Below are 27,129 nucleotides of genomic sequence, written 5' to 3' on the forward strand. Positions count from 1 at the left end.
GGGACTGGAGCTTGAGATGGGAAAACGAATTCTCTGCTTCTTGGTTATAGAAGCCTCTGCTCAAAAGAAAAAAAATGAAGAGAGGGAGCAGAGAGAATGAAGGAAGAAAGGGAGGTAAGGGAAGGAGGGGGGAAAGAGATGTGGAGAAAGGAAGGGAGAGAGACAAACTTAGATGAGTTATTATGGATCTTTTAGAATTGACAGCATTAGGAAGATTATTCTTAGTAATGCTAAGTGGTGAACCTTTATTGACACAGGTAACAGGTGAAGTGACCTCTATTCCAATACAGCTGTTCTGACTCTAGGCTCCATGCTTTTTCTTTTCCAGCATCCTGCTTTCTTTTTAAAATTTAAGGTTGACTACTTACCCTGGTAAAGCAATTCTTCTATCTCTAAGAAAAACTGGCATGTCTTAGCAGAAACCATGCTTCTTCAATTTTAGAAATGTGACCTCCATCCTTAGACTTTTGTCACATTCATTTACGGCTCGGCTGCCTGAGCCTCCTGAGGCCTAGCATCACAGGTGTGAGTCATCACACCCAGCCCTGTCACCATACTCCCATGCCTCTGTATCGTTTGCTTAATATTTAAAATCAATTCTTGCACTGTTGTATTTTTAAGACATAAATAACCTTTTCATACGCAATGCTATCGCTAACACTAGGGAAATTAATGAGATATTTGATTCTCTCTAAAATAACTTAAAAGTTAATAGCTATTGAAAGGAAACATACTACCACAATCATGGCTACACATGTATTTGGGGGTGATAATGTGACTTGCAAATTTTTGTTTGATTTCCTCTACTTACTGTTGTGACCCCAGGGGTCTTTTCCACCTGAGTCTCTCTCCTTAGTTGATAGGAAACCTATTCCCAAGTACAAACTGTGTTGTTGTTGGTAAAGTCCAAGAGAAGTTATATACTTACATATAGTTTTTTAAATTTATCTCATGTGTACACACAATACTCATTCTCAGATACCTGTGAAAATTCTTGGTTGTGTGCATGTGCAGGCAAATGCCTTCACACAAATGTGGTACACACTATTCTGAGTGAGACTCAGAATCATTATTGATCTCTACATTAATCAAGAAGGTTTAATGAGCTAGCTATCAGGACTATGATTAATGCAGATATATCTGTCAGTCTTGATTAAGTTATTTAAGAAAATAATAGAAGCTGACCACCAAAGAATATTACTGGGGGTAGGAGAGAGCTCAAACATAGGATTTTTCCTCTATTTCCATAAGGACCTTTAAAGGACCATGTGTTGTGAGGGGAAAAATGACTTCCATAGCTTCTTAGTGATGCTGAAATCAGGCAAGAGTATGTACCAAGCCGCCTTGGTTCCTACTGGCCAGCAAGCTTTCTTGCAGCTAAGTCAGAAGACATCAACTTCTTCAGCATGAGGTCAAGTTCAGTGCTCAGGGAAGGAACTCAAAGCAGATCCCCAGAGAAGAAATGGACACAGCAGGCATGGCAGCTAGAATGGAAACAGGGAGACAGGACCAAATACAACACCTCTCTTAGGAAGCCAGTCCTGGAGGGCACTGGCACACTTTTCCTTTTAGAACAGATAGGCACTTACTTTCCCTTTCACAACCTCAAAAGTGCCTTTGGCTTGCTTAAGGGCAGAGTGAGGGGTACCTATTTCTTTCTTCTCTAGGACTATAGACAGGACATTTACCAGACACAGCATCTTGACTTGTAACTGTCTTCCTTTTTCTCTTCCCAGGAGCCATTTTCTTAAAAACATGCCTCTCTTTGTCTTAGATGTCTCTGTTTATAGCAGGCTTACATCATATAGTGTTTACCAGAATAGTTTGGTACTCAGTGACCCGAACCCTGTTTTTGAGGACCACTTCCTACAATCTGGAAAGATCAACAATGGGGCTTCACTTATAAACAAAAATGATTAGCCACCCTCATATTTCAAATACAAAACTGGAAATCACAGCCTCAGAGAAACCATACACATACTATCACAGCTTGGATAAAGCCTTTAAACTCTTCCCAAGTCAATACCTATACTATTTAAGGATTTTCATCCCTCCCCTTTATTCAAATTGGAAACCACACTTCACATTTACAGCCCTTTGGAGTTTAAATACTTAGTAAAATTAAGCAGATCTCCTTAAGATGTGTAATACTATTACTCCTTTTGATGAGGTGCAGCTGTGGGAAGAGCAACACAAGTGAAAACGATTTCTGGAGCCTTCTTAACCTGTGGCGAGAAGGATGAGGATGCCATGACAGTGGTACCAACGGCAGCTAATATTTGCTGCCCATGTGCCATGTATTGTGTTGGCTCACATTTCTTCACCCAATGACCCTATAACAAAGGACAAGTCCCCCCCACCCTAAGCCCCCTGGTTTTCTGATGATGCCAATGAGGCTCAAAAATCGTGACCCACTGGCCAGTTGTTCCTATGTAGGAATAGGAAGAGCCAGGATTCAAATCTCTGCTATTGGGATCCATTATCCATGTACTCCCCACCGTCCTCTGTTGCCTCTTCTGACTTAAAAAAATGTTTGAGAACATTTTGTCATTTGGCACCTATGTGCACACACAGAGCCAGCTCCAGACAGTCATGCATAATGGAAGTTTGGGAAGCCAGACTCTTGTGATTTTTTCCCCTTACTATTTATAGCTTTTTCTCTGTCTTCTCTGATCCTCTGACTCTTGCCCTCATAGCTGAGGGACATTCTCACATGTAATAAAGTGGAAAATAGCTTTTCAGTATACTTTTAGTTTTGCAGTGTTTGTATGGGGTTGGAATTACACTGGATACACTGGAGGGGGGAAGTGGAGGGGGGCACACTGCAGGGGGTTTATAGAGGGGTCACATTGGAGGGGGATGTGTAGAGGGTGGGCAGCATCCACAACTGATTAGCCTAGGTGCCATCTCTAAAGTGCAGTTGAATGAACTGCTAACAGGATAGAACATGGAGCCAGAAAGCCTTGGTCAACTAAGAATGGTACATGGATGAGAGCTGTAGGAAAAGAAGGGAGAAGCCAATGGCTTGGGAGTCCTGTTAAGGGTACATTCTTAAGCCACAGAACTAATTATCCTGTGGTAACCACAGAATGACTATGAGCGGTAGCCTTTTCATTCAAAGTCTTTGGGATGCATGAATTGTTTTTCTCTAACGTTAAATTATTTTTGGTCAATTTAATGTGGAGAATAATTACTATTTTTATTCCTCCAACTATATCTCTTATGCTATTTGTTCTTTTTTTGCGGGGTTGATATTTTAAAGTATTGTAAAGCTTTATATAAGAATGACTTTGATAAGACCTTTAAATGATCTCATTTCTATTTTCAGATGTTTCCTGGGATACTTTCTAGTTTCTCTTTCTTTGATATTGACTAGGTGATACTATTTAATGCCAATTCTTACAAAAAGACCTCGAATCTTTGTCATTATTTCCATGTTTCATAATGATATTTTATCCATATTTCCTTTTACTTTTAATCCACAAAAACTAGAATTAATTATTTCCATGTTTCATAATGATATTTTATCCATATTTCCTTTTACTTTTAATCCACAAAAAACTAGAATTAATTATCATTATTAGCAAGACGACCATGGTGATGACTATTCTTTCACATCTATGGGAGTAAACAGAATGCCTTTCAATTGTCTAGTCTGAGTAACCAGACTAGAATGCTGTGAACTTGGGTTTTGTAAATCACTCCACGAAAATAAAAACCTACACTCCCAGAAGTATCAGGCACAGAAGGAAGGCACAGAAGGAAAAACTCTATTTTTAAAAAAGAAAGTACCTCCTATAGCTATGAGTCTAGTTCAGAGATGCAGTGCATATCCAGCAGGCAAGAGGCTTTGGTTGGATTCCCCAACACTGTAAAACAAAGCAAAACAAAACAAAACTTAGAGTCAGTGCTAGCTACTGTTACAATCCTTAATTACTAATTACTATGTAATTATAGATAGTTACTGAACTGAAAACAAACGAGAAATATCATGGTTTGGAACTAATAAGCAGTTTTTTCTTAGTGTGGCACAAAACCATGTGCCACACTAAGTGAATGTGTTAGAACTTAAAGAAAGAGAAAAGGTGAGATGGATGACTGGTGACTTAATTTTTAATTATTTCTATTTTATTTGTAATTTTGTGTATATGTATGTGCTTATGTGTGGGTTTATGCCAATGTGTGCAATGCTTGCAGACACCAGAAGAGGGCATTAGACCCTTTAGAGTTAGAGTTACAGGCAACTGGCCAACGTGGGTGATGGAAATGGCACTAGGGTCTTCTGGAAGAACAGTCAGTGCTTTTAATCAATGACCTATCTCTCCTGCCCTATTAATTAAGAAAGAAAGAAAAGAAGATGGGAGATAGATAGATAGATAGATAGATAGATAGATAGATAGATAGATAGATAGATAGAGATACACAAGAAGGGAGTGATAGGTGAGTGTAGGGGGAAGAGAGAGAGATGAGTATACAAGAAGAGAGAGATAGATGAGTATACAAAAGGAAGAAAATAAGAATTTAAGGAAGGTCTTAGCAATGATCATAAAAAGGAACACTTAAGGGAGACAGCTCAATGGATGCAAACTTAAAGACAGTTTAAATATTCAGAACCAATATGAAAGCCAGATACATAGCACATGTGTGTAATCCTACCCAGGGTTCCTGTGCTAAGATGGGAGGCAGAGCCAGAATTCTACATAAGCTTGTGAGTTAGTTAAGAAAGCATATGTAACAGAAAACCAAGTAATAATCCTGAATCAAACAAGGTACAAAGAGAAGACCAACAGCTGAGGACCAATATCTGACGACTAATAGGACCAATACCCGAGGACCAACACCCAAGGACAAATACCCACGGGCCAATACCCAAATACCAATACCCAAGGACGAGTGCCCAAAGACCAATCCCCAAGGACCAATACTCAAAAACCAATACCCGAGGACAAATACCCAAAGACCAATACCTGAGGTTATTTTCTGACTTCTACACAGGTACTGTGGCACACTTCATATATACACATACATATACATATGTACATACACACAAAATGATCATATCAATAGTATCATGAGTGGGTTGCCAGTGTGCCTGATCTTAGATATGATATAAAGGGAAAGGCAAGCCTCATGTATTTTATAATTGAAAAACATGACAAAGTGATCAAAATAGGAGTAGAAGAATTGGAGAGATCTCATTTGGATCTCTTTGGGGATTATTTTCTTTCTAATGTTCTGAAGCGTATGCTTTGTAATGAAAAAGAATGACATTTGCTCTGTCCCATCTGTGATGGAAGAAAGAGTTTAGGGTCCCAGTGAAACAAAAATGGAGAGCATGAGTTTTGCCAAGACCCTGAGGCTGCAGCCTGCAGCTGCATTAGCAGTGATGGGAGGGGCTGGCTCACATGACATCGAATAAGGCAGAAAGGTAATTAACCAATAAGAAACAAGGTGTTACCAGAAAGATAGAGTTCGTGCACCTGATTACTAATTAATCAGGCATGAGAGCACCTTGTAGATGCATTCACTATTTAATTATAGCAGCCTCTCCTGGCAAAGGAGCATATGTTCCCAGCTTAATCTACTGGTTTATACTGACATCAAATTGTCATTATCAGAAAGAATCAGGCCTTTTGATTATTTCCACTAATTTATTGAACACTTAAAATTAATGAACCCCAGGCCTTTTAAATGTGCTTAGTTGGTTTGGAAGAAGGGAGGAGAAAGGGGGAGTAGGGTGGGAGAAAACCTTCATTAAAAGGACAATTTGTTTGGGAAAAGGTAAAGCAAATACATTTCATGGGTGATCTCAACTCTGTTGGTGAGAAATACATGCACTCTACCACTGAGCTTACAAAATTATAGACACAGGAAGTCAGGCACACCTGCTGGACACCAGCAGCCTCCACGGATCACATGCTACAGTGTTTTCCTCCCTCACTGCTTATCTCTCTGCCATCATGCTTAATCAAATCAAAGCAAACCAAATAGAATGGTAGAAATCATGTGCTCGATTAGTTAGAAAGGACTCTTTTCTCTTTCATTTACAAATTTTGTTTTGTTGTTTTGGGTGGGAAAATAAAATGCAATGCTATCATTCTCCTCTGTGTGCAATCTTTGCGTCACACTCACCTTGGTTTTGTTTTTAAGTTTCAGGTGAGGGTCAAGTTCAGGTGTTTCTTCAAGTGAAGGAAGGTGTGCCTCCAACTGTTTCTGGTGAGTCCTAACCACTATATAGAATGTCCAACAGAGCAGAATGTCCTCCAGTGGCTCTATGGATCCCTCCTCTTCTTTGTTTATGAACAGGCAAGCATCAGCTCTCATGCTGTTGAGCCTGACAGCTCTCTGCTGTGTTGTCCTATAATTAAATATATGTCTGCATGTCAAGAGAAGATATAGGATGCATTTGCTTTTCAAAACAATAGAAAGTAAGAATTGTAACATGTAAATAAGCACATTTCATAAATTATGAGCCATATGTGCACATAGGACTCCAGATCTGCAGATGGGCCATTAGGCCCCTCCAAATGGAGAGAAAAAAATCCAGGGTATCTCTAAACTTTAATTGTTCCTGGTAATTTCAGGAAATCAGGATAAACAAACGCTCCCCAAAAGTCAGATGGTTCTGTGAGATCCTGCTAACTCAAAAGAGCCGAATTCTCAAAGACTAAACATCTCATAACCACCTTTTAATGTATGTCTTAGTTTGTTTTTGTTTATTGTGAGTCAGTTTAACTGTACATTTGCAGGGAGGATAAAGCCTTTCAAAGGCAGGGTTTTCCTTTGATTTTCAGGGGAATATTTGTATTATGTCAGAGAAGAGTCATACTAATCAAAAACGTTCAAATTCTTCAATTTCAATTAAAAAGCAAACGAGGTAAAGTTACTGCACTAAACTAAGAGAAGGAGTTTCAGCTACCACTCCATGCTTCTTATATTGCAATAAGTACAGTTGAGACTGGCTTCACAGTGGGTTCCATGGGTTTGTGTATGCTGTGACTCACTCTGTATATCTTCAGTTTTCATTCCACCTTTTCCTTTAGGTGCCTCAAAATTCCCAGTTTATTGATTATCTCTCTATTAGGTGTGTGTGTGTGTGTGTGTGTGTGTGTGTGTGTGTGTGTGTGTGTGTGTGATAGCAGTGAGCAAGAAAAAATGGTTCTTACCTTTGTAATGTCTTATTTTCTCTGTCAGATGTCAAGTAAATGGCAAAATAATTTATTTAAAATTTCCTTTTAAGTAACTATTACCAAATTCTTTTCTATCTGAAAACCTTGTCTCCAAATTCCACAAAATTGGGTGCATCCTTATTTGTTAGGTTCATACCAGCTGGAAAGAATGTCTTGTACCAGGGTCCTTTAGTGTATATGGGACTATATGTGATACCTAGATATTAAACAGTTCACATATCATATCAACAGTCAGTCAGTGGTTGAGCCTTGGTAAGATCTCACATATGTTAACTCAGCCCTGTATTTTTTTTGCTGTACCATGTTGCCTCTAATATGCTTATATTATTTGGAGAGAGATATATATTAATCTACACATGAAATTAAACTATAGTCAGTTTTCCCCTCTTACATAATTTAGGGCAGAAATGTATTACAATGCATATGAAGCCACAGAATCAATACATCAGAAAAATATTTCAGTTAAGAGAGCTCCAGGTATCTCCTTGACTTCCATGTTACAGAATATAAAGTTTAATCATAAATTTAAAATATGGCAGTGCATTTTATTTAATAAAGTAATCTATGGAAAACAATTATTGTACTATCAACACTAGTTTTCCATAAACAAGGGTATGATGATTAGTTGAAGTTCTACATATTTGTTAACCTATTACAAGCTTCAGTATGAGTATGCAATGCAGTAGAAACTGTTGATAATATGGTGTGAAGAGTCTCTCCATTGACCCATTAGTAGAGAGCCTGTGAAGTGGACAAATTTGTGGAGGTTAATGTGAGGAAATGGTGGGCAGCAAAATTCTAGGACTGTGCAAAGAAACCAATGTAAATCAGCCAATCAATCTCCCCCCAATAGCCGTGTGTGGTGAATCTCCTGTAGCTGTTATTTATCATGGATGCTTCTTAAAAGACTAGCTTCCTCAGTGCAGAGTCACAGAAATCAGAAGGAGATGAATGAAGAGTAAAGGGATAGATGGCAATATTTGGCTGATTTATTCAGCTCGAGACCACTTCAAATTTGAGCTGCTGCTAATCAACCAATTTGTATAGAGAAATGGGATGAGCATTTGTTATAAATGTTGGTCCTCACCAAAACTGACCTCAAGGTTTCAGAGAAGAGAAAATGCTCACAGCCTCCAGTGCTAAATGCAATGAGCTTTTGGATGGTCCAGCCCAATCTCTTCTTTTTCTCACCGCCAGTCTACCTGTCAATCCTCTGTAACATCCTTTCTACCTCAACCACTGCACTGCCGCCACTCTCTATTTATTTGTAATTTTTTCATACAATTTAGTTTGAACATACTCTGTCTCCTCCCCAATTCTTCCCAGAGCCTCATCTTGATCACCCATGCCCCGCTTTGCCAGACTCAATAGTTGGCTTATAGCACTCTCATTTATAGAATTTTACTGTTAGCAAGATCTCATCTTGAACTCATTCCATTGCACAAGATTCTGAGAAAAGATGAGCAGTACATTGCAGGCTGCTTTTTGTTGTTGTTGTTGTTTAATTCAGAGTTTATTTTCTCTCTCTAACTTTCAGCACAACATTAGCCATACAGAAACCTAATAACCAACAAGAAACTGAAATAGATTCTTAAGGCACGATGGAATTTGTGTGTAACATTCATCATTAAAGTAGTCCCTGGAAGGTCTGGGTTGTTAGATTAAAAATAATTCCAGCCCTTTTATAAACTAGAGTTACAATGGCAGCAGTGCAGGATGTTTGTTCCCACCATCTGTGATATAAATTTGAAGCAACTGTTTTTCTGTTTTCTTTTGTTTGTTTTGAGACTTTGTGAAGTTTTGAAGAGTCCAGTCACTGTCCATCGAATAAATTACTGTACATAGAACATGTAAAACCCTGCCTGGCCTCTGTGGTACTAGTTAGTGGTTATACCAACAAATGCCCTTAAGCCTCTGTGTTTCCTTGGACTGTTTGGGCCATATTGAGAAGGAGGCACAGCAGAGAAAAAGCATAGGAAGGTACCACAGTGTTAGAGGCACAACAGAGAGAAAGCAGAAGTAGATATCACAGTGTCAGCATTTATAAACTATTTGTAAAGCTTCCTTCTGAGATAGGCCTGCCCTAAGAAGTGCCTATTTCCATTCTGTGTGCTGTACTTATGTTTATAAATTCTGCATGACCACAGTCTGTATGCTTCTGAGCTATTCTGGAGCTCAATTTAGACCATTACTGTTATAGATTTGAGCGCTGATAGGAAAACCAGCAGGTTATCCCCATGCTTTTGACATCAGGGGTTGTATTTATTCATTCTGATATATTTGGTGATACCACATTCATCTTCAAAGACTGAAATATGACCTAATGGCAGATGATGACCAAACCTACCTTTCTTGCTTATTGTATCTTGCTTATTGTATCTAAGTGTTCTCTCTTACCTTTCAGCATCATGTTCAGCCACTCCTTGCTGTGTATCTCCATCTGGATGTCTCAAATTTATCCGAATGCCATATGCTCAATTCATTAGAAGTTGATGGAACTTGTCAACTTCCACCCTAATGGTCTTGAAATCGTTGGTCTCTCTGCCTTCATAATATTTCATTCTCTGGCCACTTGTTATTTTTTCCAGACTCATCATTTGCTTCTTTCTAACTCTGCCTCATCAAGCTTCTTTTGATTTCCATCTCAACATCTTATTTTTCAACTTTGCATGAACTCAAATAACCACTAACCACTAATAACCACTAACAGAAGAGATTCTCTTCATCCTGTCAAGAGGTGGCATTTGTTTTACTTTTTGTGACAACCTTCCTGGCCCCTAGTTGTGAAGGGACCAGCTTCCCTTTCGGCAGCCATAACAGCCGAACACGTGCTTGCCATGACTTGCCTTGGTCATTTAGAGGTCAGATGCCTGCCTTGTGACAAGGAACCCATCAGAAGTTAGTCACTAGAAAGTCAGATGCCTGCCTCATGACAAGGAACCAATCAGAAGTTAGCTGGTGGCGCTATGCTTTACGACCCTGGGTGTGCTTTACGGACAAGCGCACAGCAATGATGCACAAAGCATAGCAACCACCCTGGGAGGGCCTATGGGCCATAACAACCAGTTGACTAATCAACACAGGGCAAGCCCTCCAAGCCTGGAGGCACACCAATCGTGAGCCTATGCGTATCCCTAGACACTCCCCTTATGCTGTCCTATAAGATCTCTTGGGAGGCCCTAGGAGCCGTCTTTTGCTAGCCTCTGCCATAGCAGGTGGGTGAAAGATCCGAGCTAACATGGGGTTAGCTCGTTAAATTACAATAAAGCCTTGTGCAGTTTACATCAAGCTCTCAAATCCATCTGGTGATTGGGGTGACCGTGAACGTGGCCTGGGACCCCGGATACCTGAGTTTTCCGGGAGTCTAACAGTTGTACTAATTATATCATGAAAAAAACCAAACCAAACCAAAACAACAAAACCAGAAAAAGGCAACTGAATACAGCACAACATGACAACGTCCATAATGTGGTTCTAGAAGTCTCTTTAGAAAGTGGTTAGTATTTATCAATGCCATGGTGTGGTACCACTGGAATGCTAATGGTCAGGGACAGAATCAATAAAGAAACATGATCTGTAGATAAATTGCTATCCTAAGAAATGTCCAGGTCATAATCCTGCCATTCTCATACATCAGGAGCTGTGAGAAGCTCATACTATGACTCAGCCATTCCAAGGAGGAACCCATTTTTTTTTTTTAGTAGATAATCAGGATTATGATTAGATTTGTATAAAGACTGCTCAAATCATGTTGTTTACTATTAGAAAGACTCTTCATGTTGCAGAGTAAGAGAAAAAATGGATTGCGGATATGATAGAATATTATTCAATCATTAAAACTGTGTCTACAAAGAGCTTTAATGTCACTAGAAAATACATAAGAAAAACAACTAAGCTAACAAAATAAAATGGGATCTGATATAATTTCAATTATACAATAACACTGAGATATTATGGGAGGAAGCACAAATAAAAGGTTGATTGAGGTAATTATTATGTGGTGAGGTTTTGGGCAATTATTAGCTTTTCTTTATTAGCATTTTCAAAACAATCCATAATAAGCTATATAATATTTATAATGAAGCCGAATGCCAATGTTTAATAAGCTTGGAATATATATTCTCAAAAGTGTAAGAGTTGGGTAATAAGTTGCTTTCTTGCTATGAAATGTTTTAGAGAAACTTCTAATACTCAAAAACCAGGTAGTTTAAAAGGTGAAAGTAGCAGCCATAAAACGACAATAAACTCTTGAACTTGTCACAAAGACTTGGGTTTTCAGAGTTAACTTTGCACCTTTTCTGTGTATTCCAGCTTCTACATCTGTCCCTGATTCAGCTTTAAAATGGTCCCTTCCTGAAACATGGCAAGATGTTACAAAAGGCTGGGGAGGATACAATCAGACCATCCCAGGACCTGGTGATGACGTATTGATTTTACCCAGTAAGTGAAACCAGCTGTGATAAGGAAACAGATGACCCGAGCTGAACCAAATCTGACTGGGGATAAGATTGCATGACGTAATGCAAGACAGGAAAAGAGTAGAAATAAGTAGCTACGTAGGGAGGTTAATATGGGGGAGGAAGCATGCTAAGGTTTTTAAGGAACCTCTATATTGTTTTATGTAGTGGTTGAATCAGTTTGCATTCCCACTAGTGGTGAGTAAGTGTTCTTTCTCTCTAATATCCTTGCCAGCATTTGTTTCCTTATTGATACCTGTTTTTCTGGGATGAGATGGAATCTTTGTTGTAGTTTTTATTTGTATTTCCTTTATGACTAAGGATATTGAATATATTTCATATATGTATTGGATTTGCACTTCCTTCTTTGAGGACTACCTGTCAATCAAGTTAATCTGCCTATTTATTGATTAGATTATTTGTTCTTTTGGTGTTTGGTTAAATTATTTATTTTGGCAAGCACACTACCACTAAGCTCCATCTCCAACCCTTGAGTTCCTTGTATATTCTAGATATTAATTTCTTGTCATATGAATAGTTGGCAAAGATTTTTCTGCTTTTCTGTGGCTTCACTTTGAAATTGTTTCCATTGTGAATCACCTACTATTATTAGTGTGTATCACCTACTGTTATTAGCTTTAAAAGACTTGGATCAATGGAAGACAACAGATGTGGGGAAAAGATAATTCAGAAATACACTAAAGCACACTCATATTTAAGACATTCATTTTCCTTAAAGGAGAGTCCATCTAAGTTCCAGGTAATTAGACCATGTTTATTGAACACCACAAAACCTAATTCCATTCATGGTCAATGTGGCTATTTCAAGGTTACAGTAAACAAATGTTCTGCAATGGGGAGAGAACATTTGTCTATCTGTGAATCAATAATAATGTCAGACATTTACTGAGCATTAACAATGTATCAGGACTGTTCTTTGTGTAGTTAGTTAACCATGTGAATAGAGCAAGGCCATTGTCTTCATTTTACAGTCAGAAAAACAGAAATTCATGGCTGCTGAATAACATACATGGTCAGAGTTGCACAACTTGCAATTCAGAAGAGTTGGGATTTGAACCCAAGCAATTTGATTCGAATTCCTTATTTTTAAGCTGAAGCGTACATTTGCTTCCCAAAAGAAATAAGAGTAAAGTAAAAACAGAGTACATATGTTGTTCATGTTATTTACAATATCAGAGTCAGACAAAGCACACTGGTCACTTGGCAGTCTTCTGAGATGTCTTTATAACTGCAAGGAAAGACAAAGGATAGAGCATATGAGCTGTCAAATGAAAACTTGAAATATTTTTATCCATTTCCCAATTATTCACCTATGTTTTCAATGGAGGATGGAACTTTTTGAATAAACAGGCTTATAAGTCATTCCTATACTACAAAGAAAAAAATCCCTTCTCCCCCAGCCTTGCCTTTGCTGAATCTAGCCAGTGGATTTGCCCCAGGCTGTGGTTTTCCCATGAAGCTAGAAATTTGCCATACTTCATGCAGGAAGCTAGGGAAGCTATTGAAAGTTGCCAAGCTTTTAGTGTATTTGGGGCTTTGATGATGAACAAATAGCAGTCTCAACTATCTTTCATGGTGTTGCAAGCTTTGTCTACTGTGTGGTCTGGTGCTTGGGGGACCTTGGTGTTTCCTCTTATCCTTCATCCCTGTGAACCCCATCAGCCCAGACTATAGGCCTGGATTCTTCTGGAAGCTGTTCCAAAACACACAAAGCTATGCTATAGGGAAAGGAGCGCTGGGAATACACCTGTAGGTATAGGATACATAGAAGGTATCATTTAATCCACCCAGCTGTGTCATTATGAAATGAAAGCAGAGGGGGTGTTTAAGACATACCCAGTTATCGTTTGTTATATTTAGCATTCAAGTGAAAAAAGAGGGGAGAAAAAGGAGCCATGGAATATGTAACGAAAACCTTGTTCTTTGCCCATTGTGTTTTCTTGCACAAGTTAGATACTAAATACTGCTTGAATGAAGGACATGAGCTTAATGCTGACATATGCAATTTAACAGCAAAACCAAATCTTTGAGGTTGAAAGGTTTTTCATAGTACATCATTCGAGACTGTCCAAGTCTGTGAAGAACAATTTCTTATCCTTGGAACAGATTCCTAAGAATTGTGTTTATTTATTTTTTGATGACAGTGCTTGGTGTGTGTTATCTACTGTGTTGTGATATGGGGACATTTTGACTTGATTCTCACAACTGCTTTGTAAGTAGATCCTGTTCTTATCCATGATTTTACAAATGAAGAATCTGGGACAAGGAAATGTGAGGTAACCCATGCAGATTCTACCCAGTCAGAAGTAAGGTAGGAAAGCACCCCCTCCTCTCTCTGTGTCTCCCCCACACATGTGCACATGCATAATTATACATATGAGCATACATACAGCATATACCCATACACACATACACATGTACACATGTGTTCATGAGCTCTCTCTCTCTCTCTCTCTCTCTCTCTCTCTCTCTCTCTCTCTCTCTCTCTCTCACACACACACACACACACACACACACACACACACACACACACAAGCACACACACAAACACACACACACTCACCCACTGGCATCCAGATGTGTAGCCTTATACATTCTAGGATCTTACCATTAGGATCCATACCTAGCTTTCTTTTTTGTATCTCCCATCTTTTTAAAGTTACCCCATCTACCTGCTTTGATTTAAAAAAAAAAAACAGCCCAATTATATTTTAGTGCTTACTATTCACATTATTCCTTTAACTAGAAATAAAAATAAATGCAAAGAAATTTGATGCTTAATATATTTGCTGTTAGAAAAACCAGAGAAACTGCTTAGATGAGAACCTACCACAATGAACCATTGGTAAAATCATTTGCCTTGTGTCTGAGGTTACTATCATGTATATAGCACCTAAGCACCACAAGTGAGGAAGCTGTGCTCATGTTCTCAGACTGCCAGTGGTTTAGCTGCGTTAATAAAACATACAATGAATAATAATAATCCCAAACTACAACAAACACTGTGTGCCTAGATGCAAACTGTCTACGATGAATAGTGGAAAGGTGAATCTTGGAGGAAAAGGTATGTGAAATGGACTGTGAAAGAGGAGTTATGAATTCAAAGCACAATTATAAGACACTAGGAAAATGGGGAATTCCTCAGTGGATATAGAGTAAGCCATCAAATAGGGTAAACCTGGGTTCACTATTGGATTCCTGACATTTGCCAACTGTGTAAATGACCCTCATCTATATAACATGAGGGCTAAGATTAATATATCATAATATTAAGAAGATGAAATGAGATCGCATCAGTCCACATGACCACTGATTCAAGTGTTTGTAGTAATGGAATTGGAGGTGAAGGCTGTGATTTGTGGTGTATTAGGGATGCTCTTTCCCTTTCTTTTTGCCATCTGGCTGCCCCTCTTGGCCTCTGATATTAGCGACACTTTGTATTTGCTTTACAAAGGCTTATTATTTAATTTTCACAACATCCTTGGGAGCTAAATAGGTAATAACTATTATTACAGTAAAAACCCATTTTTACGTAATACGATTTTAATGGAACTGCTGATTTTACAAAATGAAAGTGACTGGTAAAGAAGATTTAAGTGATACTTTTGAACCTCTAATATAATTTTATGGTGTTTTGTGTATTTTAATTCATTAATAAAGGAAATGTGTAGAACATTCCCATCATTATTCAAATAGAATAGCATAATTTTTCAATAAAATTCTTAGAGTAAATTGCCTATTTCCATTTTCTGGGAAATCAATTTTATGGAATGACCTCAGACCCATCCTTTTCCATAAAAACAGGGCTTTACTACCCCAGTCCAAGGTATCACTGTCTACCAGTCTAAAGCACCACTGTCTTAAACATGATGGTATTTTTCTTTAAGGTGGTCTGTCTTTATAGACATTGGACTCTGAGACGGCTGTAAATGTCTCCCCGTGGTATTAAAACCAATAAGCTGAGGACATTGTGAAGAACTTGATCTTGTGGTTTAATGTAAGATAATTTTGCTTCATGCAAGCAAATATATTTGTGTTGCCTCATCAGTACATGTATCCTTTATAGATGTTCTAGGTATTGAGAGCAAGTTCTATCTAATCTATCAATCCCAAACCTTTCTAAAGAATAGTTGGCCAATTGGCAAAACAACCCATTTAACTTTTTGCTTCATGTTTTGGCCTGATCTTACCTGAGAGGATTTATATAAGATACTTCCAGAACGTCTTCTAGAAGATGAAGTTTTAATGGAAGGAGAATGTGTCACAATCACCAAAGATAGGATTCTGCTGCAAAGCGCATGCGTGCATGTCGTGTGGTCTCTGGAATCCTTCTCAGTGTGGATGTGATGGTAGATTTCCCAGTTTCATTTCCTCTCTTGCTTTGAACTAGTCTTATTTGAAGACATGAATGAGGGGTACTGTTTTTTCTTTTATAATGGTCCTTTTGTTTGCTCTGATTTTCAATACTTGAGTACTTTGAACAACAGAGAGTCTCATCGAAGCCATGTGGCATTCAAACATGGCAGCATCTAAGGCATTTCCTGGCTAAACTGCAAAGCATTGTAAGATGTTGGTGATGTGAGTCAAGATGACTATATTCAGAAAGTAATTTCTGAAAGAAGAGCATTGGATTGGTTTTATTTGTTGTGGGGAGATGGTCAAACAGTTAAGAGCAGGTGGTGCTCTTAGCAGAGGAGACCCCAGTTTTGGTTTCCAGCACCTGCACTGAGTGACTCACAGTTACCTGCAACTCCAGGTCCAGGGACATCCAATGCCTCTGACCCCATGGGCACCTGTGTTCTCATGCATATAACCTCCATACAGACACAACTAAAAAGAAATAAACAGTAAATGAATGAAAGCAATTGGCTTCATTTACTTTTTTTTTTACTAGCTGAGACTATGTCTAATTTAGAATGTCATATAAACATAATTAGGTATATGATACCAGTCATAACCCAAACACACACATTGGAGGTGTTTCTGTAGTTGGAATAGTTATCATTTTTTTTTTCTTGTAACACTTAGGAGGTACCAAAAGGTCATGGAGACCACCACCCACTTATTCTGGTTTACTAAGAAATAGGACATTTAGGCTTGAATTACCAAAGTCCTTATTTTGATGCACAGTTCCAGAATGTTTGTCTTTAGTTGTGGATATTCTGTAAGTTCTATCTTTATTTTCTAAACTCGTCAGAAACCTAACCATGTAAAATACACATTTTATTTTTCTCACAATTTGGTGGAGGAATAGAAGACTAAAGGGTTTCCATTTGGGTTTTCTTACTGTCATCAGATGGTGTCTGGGCTGGTCATCTAAAATCTCCACTTGAATGAAAACTCATGCAACTGTCTGTTAATATTGGTTAGTGACTGGCAGCTTATCCAGGAAAACTGGCTGAGAGGGCTCTGGTATTTTCTTCTTAGGGTTTCTATTTGGCTTTCCTTACATCGTGGTGGTGGCATCCAAGAAAGAGTAGCCTAAGAGAGTGCCACTAGAGTAAGTGAGCCATGAAAATTAGGTGAAACCTGTGCTCCTTCCCAGCCAGTCCTCACAGCCTCAGAACATCTTGGCTCTCACATTCTGTTAGTCAGAGAAGGCCCAAAGTTCAGTACAGATTCAGGGGGGAGGAATGCTAGTCTCCATCTCTGACAGAGCAGACTAGCTAAGCATTTGCAGCTGTTTTTAATCGACCACTGTATGTGTGTTTACATGTGTGTATGTGTATGTACTTAATTAAGAGCAGATGCATCTGACTTCATTCAAAAGGTGTTTGGAGCTAGACAAGTTTGTGCTGTCTTTCTTCTGTAGGCAGACTTAGATTTTGTTAGCCTGTACGAATCAGAAATTCAGAACCCGAGGAGACAGATTGGTTGAAGGGTTGAATTTCCTTGTCTTTTGTGTTACCTAAAATGCTTTGTGTTATGGCTCTACTTCCTTTCCTTCTAAACGATCAACTTCAACACTTCAAACAAACTGGGTTTCTGATGTACAGTCCATTACTCTGAGACTGACATGAACAGCAGTGCTTTGACTTCCATCTGTGCCCACAGTCCTCATTCACAGCCCGGAGCCTGTCCTAAGAAGAGAGCACCATGGTGGCATAAGCAGAGAAATGGAAAAAAAATATTTAGATCCCTTCATTTCAATGCAGAAAATAAAGGGCCCAATGAGACAATGGCTGCACTTTTCTTTGGCCTTATTTTGACCATGAAGATGAAAGGCATCTTGAAGCTTTTTTTATAAGGAATAATAGATAAACATGCTTTTCAAGGTAGTATTTTTGACATACAATCTTCCATCAGCATTATCATCAGATAGAAATGAGCAAACAGAAGGAAAATCTGAAACAAATGATGAAACACTCTTTGGAAATGAAAACTTAGCAAATGTTCTGTGTTCTTCGTGCATCTGCCTCAGAACACAGAAACCCAGAGTTTAACGTGAACTGTAGGTATTTTCACAGTTGTGTCTAGGAAGTTTGTTTTTAGAATATTGAATATTAGTGGAATTTTCATATATCAAAGTGCTAAAAATGTGCTATTTAGATTTACTACCCAAAGTAACTTAAGTACAAAAATTCTTTGTAATATGGAGTTTGTAGACAAGGGGAATTATTAGCAATTTATTTGCTTTAGTTGTTCTTATTTGTATTAGTATTAGGTAAATACTTGTATGTATAAAGTAATATGAATTTTTTATATCTATAAGATATATGAGACCATTGAACTGGCAGAAAACTTGGTGGATATTAAGATGATGCAAGAATATTAAAAGTTGTGAAATGCTGCTAAAATGTTAATATTATTATCTCAAATTTTTATACCAAGGTGAAGAATATAATTTTAATCTCCTTATTTTTACCTCTTGGTTGTAAATTGCCTTCTAAAATTCATGAAGTGAATCTTAGAGCTTTGTCTGCTGTGCTATAGACTTGTGTCCCTAACATAGGATTGAGTGATGAGATGAAACGCTAGATGAATTCACGTGGCTTTCCCAAGGGAAGAGTATTAGTAGCCCAGTTTAGCCAGCAAGCCCTTGCTGGGGTGACCAACCCAGCAGGAGTTTGCCATGTTAACATGAGCTATATTTTCTTTCCTCTATAAAAATGAAATTTCAATAAAAATGAGAGAAGCTACTTTTATTTCCTAGAAGTTACAAAATGGTCACAAAAATGTAAATAATGATGGGATCATGTTGAGATAGATTTTCACCCTTTCTCGAATTCCAATTTGTCAATCTCGGCTTGACTCAATCACTGGGCTAATTAGAACTCACTTAGACTCTTCTCTTGGGATCCAAACTCCTGTAGGCCCTGACACTCTTTATGGCTTGCTAACTTGCTGGAACTAATGAGAGTTTCCTCTAATCGAGTAGTTTTTCAAACCCTTTATATTCTCACTCACCTGAGAAACCTTCTCACTGTGGAAGTCCATTAATATCAGTATGATAGACTGCAGAGATTTTTAAGAGGGATGTACTTCCCCCACGGGGCACAGATCTTAATTTGGGTGGGGTAAGGGTTGGGATTTGTTGAGTATGAGGTAAGAGACCCATGTTTATTATATGTTTAACTTCATCTAGGGAAAAAAAAAACACTTTAAAACATTTCTTCATGCTATCCCAGTCTACTAGAGTTAGGAGCTAATGAACACCTTGTGGGTTAGAATGAGAGGAACATAATAAGTATATCTTATTGAGTACTCTTGATGCATTTGTTTCTCAGATTAATATGATCCTGTGGTTGCCAAAGCATATTCCTCCTGTACACCTTCTGAAAACGTCCATATCAAATTTACAGCTACTTCTTTTGTTATTGTTATCTGTGTGTGTGTGTGTGTGTGTGTGTGTGTGTGTGTGTGTGTGTGTGTGTGTGTGTGTGTGTGTGTCTATGTCTGTGTGTCTATCTATGTCTGTGTGTCTGAGTACATGCTCCATGGTACAGGTGTGGAGGTGAGATGTCACCCTTAGGTGTCATGCCTACCACCTTATTTGAGATTGGCTTTCTTGTTTAAGTATCCTAGATTAGCTAGCTCAAGAGCTTCTAGTTATTCTCTTGTTTGCCTCACATCTTGTTCTAGGAGCCCCAGGGTTACAAATGGGCACTACCAGCTTCTATATGTGTTCTGGACATCCAAATTCTGGGCCAAGCATTGATGCAATGAGCTATTTATCCATGTCTCCTGGCCTTACAACAACTTCTGAAAGGAACTATGCTTTAAAATTTTAAAGTAAACATTGGCCCTAGTATTTAAACCTATAAACCTTTTGTGGTAAATGTAATGATTGCTATGGAAAAATAATTTATTATAAGGGAAATTAGAATTGTTTGGACTTGGCAATTTATCAGTTATGCAGGGCAAAGGAATTTGAGGCAGGGGATGATGAGATTATTTGCTCATGGGCTGGTGCATAGGCTAGGGGTGATCTTCACAGAAAAAGGATGCAGGTTAAGTGGTTTAAGTCAATCATCACCTAAGAGCCAAGCTTCCAGGCATCTCTATGAGGATTGCCTAAATTACAATTGCCGTTGGGAATGCTCATGAGAGATTATCTAGATTTGATAGGTATAATGTGAATGATTTTCTACATTAGATTAGAAGACTCACCTTAAGTGTGGATAGTACTATACTGTGAATTGGGGTTCTGAACTGAATAAAAGGAGAAGTGAGCTGTAACCTTCAGCTCTATTTCCTGGCCATAAATAGAGTGTGATCAAATGGTCTCCTACCTCCATGACCGTATGTGCCTTCCCTGCCTGTTGCCATGCTGTCCCTGTCATGAGAAAACAATTCTTTGTGTGATACATCAGAATAAACCCTTTCTTCTTTAAGTGGCTTTTGCCAGGTATTTTGTCACAATGAGAAAAGTAACTAACACACTGGGGAAGGGATAGATTTATCAAAGAACCTGACCACTTTCATTGTATATCTATGCTATATTTTGTGGGTAAATACCCAGATGGTAATAGGAGCCATGGATCTGGAGACCAGGAAGAAAGTTCACTGGGAGTGGGAATTTAGTTGGTGATACTAGAAGAACTAAGGAAGCCTTGAGAATGCAATAAGGATTGGAACCAACACAAAAGGGCTGCTGCTGATGGGTGTGAGCAGGAAGAAGAGGACATCTTGGATGAAGTTATCACTTATGTAGTAAGAAAAGATATCAGAAAAAAGCAATTTTCGAATGAGAAGGTCTCAGACTATAAGGAACAAGTGAGGAGCATTCAGTGCTGTTAGCAACAAACCAAAATCTTCTGAGACTGCAGAGTAAGACATGGGATGTAATAATAAGTCTTTCCACCTAGCTGCCCGAGTTCTGCTGCCACGTGGGTGCTTTCCGCCCGGCTGCCCAAGTTCCACCCACCGCCATGTTAATGTCCCAAGTAACACACAGAGACTGATATTAGGTACAAATGCTGCTTGGCCAATGACTAGGATTTCTCATTTTCTAGCTAAATCTTAATTATCATAAATCTATATATTTTATAAGACTTATCTTATTGGATGCCAGCAGCAAGTGTCTTGTCTTCCTGGGCTCACATGGTGACTCTCCACTTTCTCCTATCTTTCCCAGAATCCTCCTTGACTCCTAGTCCCACCTATCTTGTTTTCCTATTGGCCAACAGTACTTTATTTTTCAACCAATAAGACAAACATATACACAGAAGGACCTCCCCTATCAAGGTGATTCTTGGGTAGCTCCTACAAATCAAATGCATGATTGATGCATCATTTCTTGTTTGTAGAACAGTCTTGCATATCTGGGTTAGATTGGCATTTTTGGGAATCCACACAATTGAGTTAAAATTGAAGGCCATTGCTCCTTTTTTTGTGAAACTGTGGACTTTCAGTGTCGCAGGTTTCTGTGGCTTGCTTTTTGGTTATAATGCCAGCATGGACTTCACCAGCATGGGACTGATCCAGACCCCAGGAGCGTGGGCTTCAGTGAGGAGACCTCGAAAATCTACGGGACCTCCTGTAGTTCAGTACTTATCCCTAGCATAGGTGTGGATTTTGGGAGCCCATTCCACATAGAGGGATACTCCCTTAGCCAAGACACACAGGGTGGGCCTAGGCCTTATCCCAAAGGATATGATAGACTCTGATGACCCCCTATGGAAGGTCTCACCCTCTCTGGGGAGCAGAAAGGATATGTGATAGGCAGGGTTTTAGTTGGGGGTGTTGGTAGGGAGGAATAGAGGGAGAAAGAACTGGGATTGGCATGTAAAACAATCTTGTTCCTAGTTCAAATAAAAAAAATCTGAAAAAACAAACAAAAAACAAACAAAAGAGAGGCTCCTGTGATAGGTACCGTCTAGTTGAACAGCCAATGAATGCAGTTATCAATGTCCTGGGAAATTAGGGTTGGCTATGTCCTGTAAGACATTATGGTAATTTTCCATAGGACTATAGTCTTATAAAAAATTACACATTTAGATGTTGTGTCTATCTCTTAAAATGAACACACACAAAGAAGAGTTGAAGTTCATATTATTTAAGATGGGTAGGCTTAGTCACTCAGAACAGTGATGGGTTCTTTTCATCTGTGAACATTGAGAACGGCATCTGGTGAAATTAAGATTAACGCAGGGACATTATAAAGCAATCCATTGAAAATCATTGTCATGGTGAGTGTCTACCCTAGTTTTTCTAGGACTCAAGGGTTTCCTGGGGTTCAGGACCTTAGTGATAAAACCTAAAAATATGTAGTCAAGGAATACATATCTTTCATCCTAATGAGAAGCCACCACCTTTAGTCTGTCCCATCTGTATTCTGTGTATTACAACCTATTTGCTAAATTTTTCTTGACATAAATATACACCCATTTTACCTAGCTTTATTCCTCAGAGACCTCAGTTTCTTGGAATTAATATTCTTTAAGGAGATGCTGGTGTTTCTTGCAGGAGAAGGGGACCTGAGTGATTACATATGTACTTCCCTGCTGGGTAATGCAGGGAGTGTGAGCCAAACAGGGAACAGTGCCCATGGAGGTTTGTAATGTAGAGCAGGGCTTTATTTGCTTGCTCTAATTGAATTACTCTTTTGCTCTTTTCTTTATGGTCTGCTTTCCATGTAGATATTTTTGGAATGCAGAATTAAATAATTCATGATTTCCTTATTATTGGTTGAGGTATAGTTGCCATTTCTTGAGTTGATTATATTCCCTTGAGGGGACTTGTGGAGTCTCTCCCTAGGCAGCATTTAACGATAAGCATTTGGCCAAGTAACTAAGCATCTTAGGTGGAAAGGGCAACAGGAGCAGAAATTTAGGTGGCTCGGTGTTGAAGCCTGGACTGCCACACTGCCACTGTGCCTAGGGTTTATTAGTGTCCTTTGTGGCCTCAACCTCTTCAATAGTCTAGGGAAATACTCTGTTTCTCAGGATGTGTTCATGACACATAAATAACCTATTAGAATTACAAAAGAAACCAGTCTTATTGATATGGTTATCAAAATATTAGAAACAAACTGTGATGTCATCATTCTTTTTTTAGGATTAATAGTAATGTCTCCTGTAAGACTTTGTAACTGTCACCATTTCAATGGTGTAATTGTTAATATTTTCCATAAAAGGCTGCCATGAATTCTGTCCCTTCATTTAGGGGTATGTTGTTCCTTCCTCAGTGGGCCTCATTCCTTTCCTCTTCAACCTTCCATGCTTCAGTGATGTGTGAGACAGAATGTACAATGAAGTTCTTGGAGTTCACTGGTGGGGTAGTAAGAATTCTTGCTTTAGGAAGAATGGCAGTCTTCTGTCTGCTGTCTTCTTGAATATCTTTTCAGTACCTGTAGGCTGTGTCATCTTTGTGCTTCCATTGTCTGCTCTGGGATAGTAGCCACCACTTAGAATCACCTGTTTCACAGATTCCATGGGGAAGATGTTGCATGTCAGAGAGGGAGGGGTCCTTCCTTTTCTTAATAGAGTTCTTGCTCAGGTATTCCCAGTAGGTGCCTCTAGTTTTCCTTCACCCTTGAGGAGCCTGTGGCCTCTCATTCAAGCTCCTTCACATAATTTCCCTGCTTCCTCCTCCCTTCACCTTCCACCTGAGCAGTTGATGGCCCCCCTGTGGCTCAGCACCCTACGGCCTCTTGGGCCTGGTATTCTTTGCCAATCAAGAGTTTAGAGCTCACTGGGGAATCACTGCCTTCCTGCCTGCAAGCCTCCTGGGGCTTAGCATCCAGTATTTGATACCCCTCCTGTGGTTTTAGTTAGAGAGCAGCTTGTGCATCTTCTGTTTGCTGTGAAAGAGTTTCAGAGCTTACCTTCTCTCATTTGCATAGCGCGGATGCACCTGCTTCTGTTAGGTTTCTTTTCTTAGTGAAAGTATAAGACAATCTTGCAGCAGACAGCCCTGACACCAGCTGAACACATTGGCATTCCTTACCAAGAGAGGGTCTGAGTTGTGTTGTCTGAGCTTAAAAACCATTATTGCTGAAGAAATTAGCTGTGACTAGGGACTAGAGAGTGACCTGACATTCTTTTATTCTCCCAGTAGATGTACTTGGTGTATGCTTAACGAGATCTTGCCAGCCTGAATGGTTCAGATACCTTTTGGATCTTTTAAAAATGATCTTATTCATCACAAAAGTGTCACTCAAGGGAAGGCCGTAGATAGAGAAAGCTAAAAGGTGTTTTCAGAAAAGCAGAAGGGAAATAGTTAAAAGACTTTAAAGTGCTAAAGAGGGCTTTTGCTTTTTTTTTAATATGAGGAAAGCAGCAGTTTGTATGGAAATCACAGGTTTTATACATTAAGTATGGTTATGAGTCTTTCCCCTAAAGCTGTGTAAGAAATGTGGGCAGTCCCCACTCCCCCCCAAGGAAAAGGCCCAGGACTAAAGACTCATGTGGCTCCCTGCCAAGGACTTTCAGGTAGCAAAGAGAAGGCAGAGACTAATTGTTTCCCAGAAAACATAGGATTTGATTGATACCATTGATATTTTGCTACATCATGTTTAGTACAAGCCTCATCGAGAAAATAAAATTAACAATTTTTACAGACCGGATTATCCCAGTATCTTCTATTTTTTCCCTTTAATGTCACCATCACTCATCACAGGCAAACACAAACCACAATTCTTATTAATGAAGATTGTGGCAGTCACTTTCCATTGCTGTAAAAAAAAAATACCCAAGAAAAGAAAGATTTATTTTGGCTTGTGATTCCAGGGGCTTCATTCAGGTTGACTGGCTCAGTTGCTGTGAACCTGAGGCAGTAAAGTAACATCACAGGAGGAGGGAGTGTTGGGAAAGCCTGCTCACTTGGTGGTAAGGTAACATCACAGAAGGATGTAGTGGTGGGAAAGTCTGCTCACTTGGTGGCCAAGAGCAGGGAGAATGGAAGGGTTAGAGATAAGGTATGCCTTTTAAGGGCTTGTTCCATCTACATCCCACCTTTTCATAGCTCTTTCAGCTGTCAGTTTATCACAGGAGTTATTAATCTTTAACATGCAACTGTACCAAATCAGATGTTCTTAAAACATATGTAGTCTAAATGTTGAACCAGTTCAGTAAGTGGTGCTGGAGCAGGGACTACATTGTCGAAATACTTCAATACAAAGTACTCAGACACTGAGTGACTTTGCTAGGTTGCCACAGCAAGAGGATGGCTGTTTGGGGTTTGAGTGTAGGTCTCTACTCATTGTTACATTCCTTTGTTATCTCAGTCTGTTCTTCATGTTTCTGTGTGCCAAAATGGAAGATTAGTGTGTCCCTTGTGTCATTCATCAAATTCTCTATGACTATTAGAAATTCTTATCAGGCTTCTGTAAACTTATTTCAAAATAACACATAAGAATTTCCTGTGAAAAATAAATCAACATAGAGATATATAAATATCCAATAACACTTTAGTCTCTTCTTTAAAAGTTTTTCATCCACTTATTTAGAGAGAGAGAGAGAGAGAGAGAGAGAGAGAGAGAGAGAGGGGGGGGGGATGGAACTCAAGTTGCCAAGCTTGGCAACAAACACCTTTACCCATTGAGCTATCACTTCATCCCCTTTGAATTAATTTTTAAAGATGTGCTCAAGTATAATCAGGTAAGATTCCTTGAAGGAATACAAAGGTAGTTCCTCACACAGATTTCCTGTGGATTTATGCAAATCAGTAAATATGACACACCACAGTAACAAAATAAAATACAGTAGATGCAGAAAAGACATTTCATAAAACTCAAACCTTTTTTGTGAGAAAAGAAAAATCTCTCTGAATAAATTGGTTTAAAGAGTAGAATACTTCAATATACTAAAGGCAATTTATGATATACAGCAGCTAACACTATCAAATATAGTGGAAAACTAAAACTTTCTGGGACTTGGAACTGACAGGAGCCACCTTTTCTTCTACTTCTATTTGACATATTGTTGCATATCCTAGCCAGAACAACCAGGCAAGAAAAAATGTTGAAGGGCACCAGAATTGAAGAAGATGAAGTCAAATTATCACTGTTCATATATGGCATGATCTTACAAGTAAAACCAGCATGTAACTCCTGCCTCTCACCTCCAGAAAACTAGTTAAAGCTAATAACAACGTTGCAATGTTCTAGGATTTGAAGTATTACACTTGGGCACACAAATAATAATTATAGAAAAAGGAGGCCAAGAATTTGAATGACAGCAAGTGTGAAAGAAAGTATATGGCAAAGTTTGGAGGGAGGAATGGGAAGGGAACAGTTATGTAATTATATTGTGCAATAGAGGTAAAAATATCTATGGAAGAGGACATAAAAGAAAACAGCTCCTACATTCATGGACTAATAAAAATACCAGAAAATGTCTATGACAACTAATGTGTTTTACAGGCTCAATGTAATTCATACAAAATAATACTAATATACTCAAAAACTTAAGATGAGAATCCTACATTTTACACAGGACTGCAAAAGCAAGCAAACAAACAAGTTAGAACAATTTTACACATCATGGTCAAAGAGAAGTAAAGGTGCTACATGGCAGTAAGGTACACCATAAAGCTGTAATAATTTAAATAGCATAGCATTGTCACACAAGCAGAAATGCAGGCTAGTGGAATAAGCTGGTCACCCCTGTTAAATGTGCTTTTGTAAGATCAAAATATAATTACATAATTTCCTTCCATTCGATTTCCTTCTTCCAATTCCTCCTATGCCATTATCTACCTTGTTCCCTCTCAATTCCCTGGCCTTCTTTTAAGTGTGTGTGTGTGTGTGTGTGTGTGTGTGTGTGTGTGTGTGTGTGTGTATAAATATATGAATACAACCTGCTGAGTCATTTCAGTGTTGTTTACATGGTCCAGATTTCAGAGATTACTACTTAATATTGGATAACCAGTTAGGTGACTCAGCTGTGGAGAAGATGAATTCTGCTCTCACTTCATTTGGTTTGTAGTTCTTTGTCTAGGAGTCTGGTCTGGTGAGATTTCCCCCTCCCATGTTAGCATGTCTGTATGTGTATTCCTTGTTCAAATATTATTTAGGT

The 27,129-nt window shown here is 38.8% G+C and overlaps 1 protein-coding gene across 1 annotated transcript in view; it reads left to right on the top strand.

Annotated features, from left to right (window-relative positions):
* Positions 1 to 27,129, top strand: part of Pkhd1 (PKHD1 ciliary IPT domain containing fibrocystin/polyductin) — a 410,096-nt gene that overhangs the window by 234,703 nt on the left and 148,264 nt on the right. Inside the window, exons 50-51 of the mRNA XM_035453320.1 lie at positions 6,151 to 6,216; positions 11,502 to 11,630. Of these exons, the coding sequence (XP_035309211.1) occupies positions 6,151 to 6,216; positions 11,502 to 11,630 (195 nt within the window). The remainder of the gene's footprint in view (positions 1 to 6,150; positions 6,217 to 11,501; positions 11,631 to 27,129) is intronic.

The sequence above is a fragment of the Cricetulus griseus genome (genome assembly GCF_003668045.3).
Source record: "Cricetulus griseus strain 17A/GY chromosome 1 unlocalized genomic scaffold, alternate assembly CriGri-PICRH-1.0 chr1_1, whole genome shotgun sequence".
Taxonomy (NCBI): Eukaryota; Metazoa; Chordata; class Mammalia; order Rodentia; family Cricetidae; genus Cricetulus; species Cricetulus griseus.